This window comes from Austrofundulus limnaeus, unplaced genomic scaffold (assembly GCF_001266775.1).
Source record: "Austrofundulus limnaeus strain Quisiro unplaced genomic scaffold, Austrofundulus_limnaeus-1.0 Scaffold510, whole genome shotgun sequence".
NCBI lineage: Eukaryota > Metazoa > Chordata > Actinopteri > Cyprinodontiformes > Rivulidae > Austrofundulus > Austrofundulus limnaeus.
In genome coordinates this window covers 46,828-51,322 of record NW_013952912.1, presented here as the reverse complement: position 1 = coordinate 51,322, position 4,495 = coordinate 46,828, and the positions used below count along the sequence as shown (strand labels likewise).

Here is a 4,495-nt window from a genome sequence, read left to right as displayed (position 1 = left end):
GACGTGACATGTTCGTACGAACCCTTTGTACGAACAAAAGTAAGAGAAATTTAGGATAAGAATACGAACATGTTCTTGCATGAGGCCCAATGGGTGTTAAAATTTAACATAATCAACACTTTTAACCAATCAGAGGAGAGAACCTGTGACTTTTATAAATTCAACTTTAAAATTAACTTTATTAGAAAATGTCCTTTTGTTATTGCAAAATGCATCAGAAATCCTGTTTGTTTGACAGAGGAAATCCTTTCATCAGTTTTTGTGATTTTTAAAACATTTTATTTATAATCTTACCAGTCAAAATCATTACAAAAAGACCTGCCTTTATCTCCGTCTCTGAGTGAAGCTCACACATTTTAAATGTAAGGAACATTTCTTTAATTCCTTTCAGATTAAAGCAGATAATCTGAAGAAAGTTTCCTCCTGTGAGTTTCTGTCACACACTGGACCCTGATGAAGAGTATGAGTCCAGGCTGCTCTTCATCCCTCCAGGAAGTAAAATATAAGCCACCTGAGGCTGGAAGGAGACGGAGGACCAGGCACTGCAGCCGCACGGGACCACGTACCCTGGTCCGGAGGGGGGAGGCTGCGGCCCCCCCAGCCCTGCTGTCTGGTAGCAGAGGCTGTAAGCGCTGTAGGGTTGGACAGCTCCGGAGCCAAACTGAGGCTCCAGGAACACAGAGGAGGAGGAAGAGGAGGGTGAGAGGAGAGGTCTGCGTTTATCCCCTGCTGGGAGGAAGAAAGGGTCCGGAGAAAACCCCTTCAGAGGCTTCGACGGCAGCGGGTAAACCAAGCGGTCCCTCTTCAGGGGACCCGGTCTGGGTTTGCGCCGGGGTCTGTACTTGTAGTCCGGGTGCTCCTTCATGTGCTGAGCCCGCAGCCTCTTGGCCTCGTCGATGTAGGGTCGTTTCTCAGAGTCAGAGAGCCTCTTCCACTCCACGCCCAGCCTCTTACTGATCTCTGAGTTGTGCATCTTGGGGTTCTCCTGAGCCATCTTCCTCCTCTGACCCCTGGACCAGACCATGAAGGCATTCATGGGTCTCTTGATGTGATCCAAAGGTTTGGCCATTTCAAAGTCCAACAGTCTCATTCAGATCCACTCAGGGTGACTTCCTCCTTCAGAAAGGTCACACTCCTTTTGTTTGTAAAAAAAAAAGGTCTCCGGTAAAGAAGAAAAGAGAGAGCATGAGTCCAAAGTGAGGGCAGCACGTGCAGCGCCGAGCTGAACAACCACAAAAAGTCAGGGTGGGTGCACGGAGGAGAGCAAAGCTTGTTGTGGATTACTCAGAGCGTGGYCCCCACTCCTCAACACACTGAGGGCCACACCAGTGAGAGAGAGACCACCGTAATCCCTCTCTTCTGCTCTCTCTCTCCCACAGGTTTTAATCTCTAAACATTTCTGCTGAGACAAGAGAAGCTTTGGGCGGGAAAAATCCCGGACTGGACTGTGGGGTCCGAACAGATGTGTTCAGACTCTAACTGGACCTGAACCCAATAAATCACCAGAATCACTGAATGATTTTTAATCTGACTTATCTTCTGATGTCTTTTTAAAAAGAAGAGATGTTTTGAGTAACTCATAGCAGAAAAAACCCAGATTACCATGACCATTTTATTTAATCTGGTTTTGAGACAAGTTAAAATCACTTTAATTGACTTCTTTAGCTTTTAATTGAGGCCAACCCCACATTCAGCTGACCGTCTTTAACAGCCACACTGACCAGGTTTAACCTGAAGACTGAAGAAGTTCAGACAGGTTGTAAAATTCATAAACCCATGTTTTATTTTCTGTGGAACAAAGAAAATATCAAATGTTTAAACTAAGAAACTGTACAATTTTATAGGAAAATAATGTAATTTTAAATTTGATGGCAGGAACACGACTATTTAAAGTTGTTCCAGATGTTTCCCCTCTGTGGAAAATCTCCTCTTCTAACAACAGTCTGTAAACCTCCAGGACCAGTGGAGACCAGTCCTGGAGGTTTTGCAGGGAATGTTGACCCATTTCTRTYTRATGGAGGATTTTAGCTGTTTTRGRTCTTTTCTATTTGTTCTGTTTCATGATACATCAAACGTTTTCAGTTGRTGAGAGGTCTGGACTTTAGGACCTGGACTCTTCTTCTATGGTWTCATGTAATGGATGCAGTCTGTGGTTTAATGTTGTCTTCCTGATATTGAAGATCTTTCCTGAAAAATATGTCATCTGGATGTGAACAGATTATCYAAAACCTGTAGATGTTTTTTCTGTGTTGATGAAACTTTTCCAGATGTGTAAAATGTTTGTGCCAGAGGCACTAATGCATCCCCATACCATCAGAGAGGCAGGTTTTTGAACTGTGCAAAGACAGTCTGGATGGTCCCTCTCCTCTTTAATATGGATGTATCCAAGCATGGATGGATGGATGGATGGATGGATGGATGGATGGATGGATGGATGGATGGATGGATCCATCTGACAGAACAGTTCTCCTCTTTGTCTCGGCCCATTTTAAATGATCTTTAGTTCAGAGACGACAGCAGAGGTTCTGGATGGTGCTCACATGTCTTCTTCTTTGTGTGATAGAGCTTTAAACAGCATTAATGAATAACACAGTGATGTGTGGAAGTGTTCCTGAGTCCAYRCAGAACAGAAMCAGACCTGTTTTTAATGCAGGGACCCCTGAGGACCCCAAGATCACAACGATCCAGTATTTACTTTCAGCCTTTGAGCTCAGAGATTTTCTACAGATTATATAATCTGTTGATGAGATTATAAACTGGAGATAATGGAGATTTTAGAGTCATATCAAGGAACTTTATTCTGAAATTATTTCGCTTGTTTTAGACTCAGACCAGTCTGTCCATCTTTATCTCCTCCAGCTGTTTCTGTATACTAGCTACTTTGACAGGATTTTATTGTTTCTGCCATAGAGTTCAAAGCTATCTCATTTTGTCCATTAAAACTGTACATTACTTTTTTAGAACAGTTGGTATATTTACTGTGGTCCACTGTGAATTAATAAAATATGGGTTTATAGATTTACAGATTATTTACAGTTTACACAACGTTCGTCTCATTCTGACCCAGTCGACACACGTCTGTATGTTTTATGCTCTGATTATCACGCGTGCTGTCATTTATTTGTTCTTCTTCTCTGCTGGCTGCGCAAAAACCTGCTCGTCAAGAATAATAAGGCTTTTCTCACCTAACTTTCATTTTCTCTCAGAAATGTGTTTTTCTGCAAACAAACCTGTGGTTAGGTTCTGGTTTTGGCTGCAGAAATAAGCTTCTGATATCAGGGCTCTGTCGAGGAGGGGTGGGGGTGGTGGGGGGGCTTTATTTCATTAACCTCCCACAACCAAAGGCCTAAAATAAAAGATCCAGTTGTGAAGGAGACACTGGAGGTGGAGATAAGGTGCTTTCAGTGAGCAGACAGGCTGGAGGGATGAAATGATTGTGGTGTTATCTGCTGTCCTGTGGGTTCAGGCCTGCAGGCAGGAGGTCCACAGAGTCAGGACCACCTCCACTAAGCTTTTACTTGTTTTAGGTCTGAAAACTCTTTTAAGGTTTGTGTACTTGTCAGTGCTTTTTTTATTTATTTTTTTTAGAAAGGGCAGAGTTTCAGCTCTGGGAAGATGAGCAGGAAAATGGGTAATAAGAGAAAAGTGCCAGCAGCTCAGAATGCTGGTGGTAATCCGGTTATTCCCGCCGGCTCTGGAGATACTGCTCCTCTCTTTAGCAGTCTATCTGCTCCTCTTATGTCCAAACTGTCCTCCATGCACTCAGGTGGATTAAAGAGTCACGCTGCAGACAGAAACTGACAGGTACTGAAAGAGCCGGGGGTGGAGAGGACATGAAAGGTGACAGAGAGGCAGGCTGGAAACTCCTGACAAAATAAATGAAACGCAGGTTAAAAGAAAAATTAGACTTTTATAAATGAAGCATCGCCTGCTGAAGAAAGATGCTCCTGCCTGCATCCACGTGAGTTCTTTGCCTGTTAGCAAAATGTCTCATGAACCACTCAATAGATTTTAATGAAAGTCTCAGAAAATAATCATTAGATGAAGATCTATGCTTAACTGGTTTTTAAAATGGCTGCCACAGATAAATGGCTTCAACTCGGTCAGTTTTAGTGATTTTGACCTGAAACCTGCTGAGGTAGTAGCTGAGAGTCATCTTCAACTTATACTTAAAGCACCAACTGATTGTAAAAAAAAAACTGATATTGAAWCTTTGCCCATTTCCAGTGGTGGGCACAGTACCCCTAAAGCACTAATAGGGAAACTAATTTCCTGATTAGTGCTTTAGGGATTTTGCTATTTTTTAAATTTATTAGTGGATTAGCACTTGCTAAATAGACTAAATTTAGAAGCACTAACTGAGGTCTATAAATGTTATTGATCAACGTTAACGTTAACAGCTGAGGGTGAAAGCTGTCAAGAGTCGAGGCAGACGGTCTCCTGTCCTGAGCCTGGTTCTGCTGGAGGTTTCTTCCTGATTAGCAGGGAGTTTTTC

General features: G+C 42.8%; 1 protein-coding gene across 1 annotated transcript; it reads right to left on the bottom strand.

Annotated features, from left to right (window-relative positions):
• Positions 1–253: 253 nt before the first annotated feature.
• LOC106530326 (transcription factor Sox-14-like) lies at positions 254–1,345 on the bottom strand. Its single transcript, XM_014025921.1, has one exon. The coding sequence runs from the start codon at positions 1,088–1,090 to the stop codon at positions 437–439; it is 654 nt and encodes a 217-aa protein (XP_013881375.1). The 5' UTR covers positions 1,091–1,345; the 3' UTR covers positions 254–436.
• Positions 1,346–4,495: the final 3,150 nt, after the last annotated feature.

Coding starts and splice junctions, on each gene's coding strand:
- LOC106530326 (XM_014025921.1), bottom strand. CDS start 1,090: ATGAGACTGTTGGACTTTGAAATGGCCAAACCTTTGGATCACATCAAG.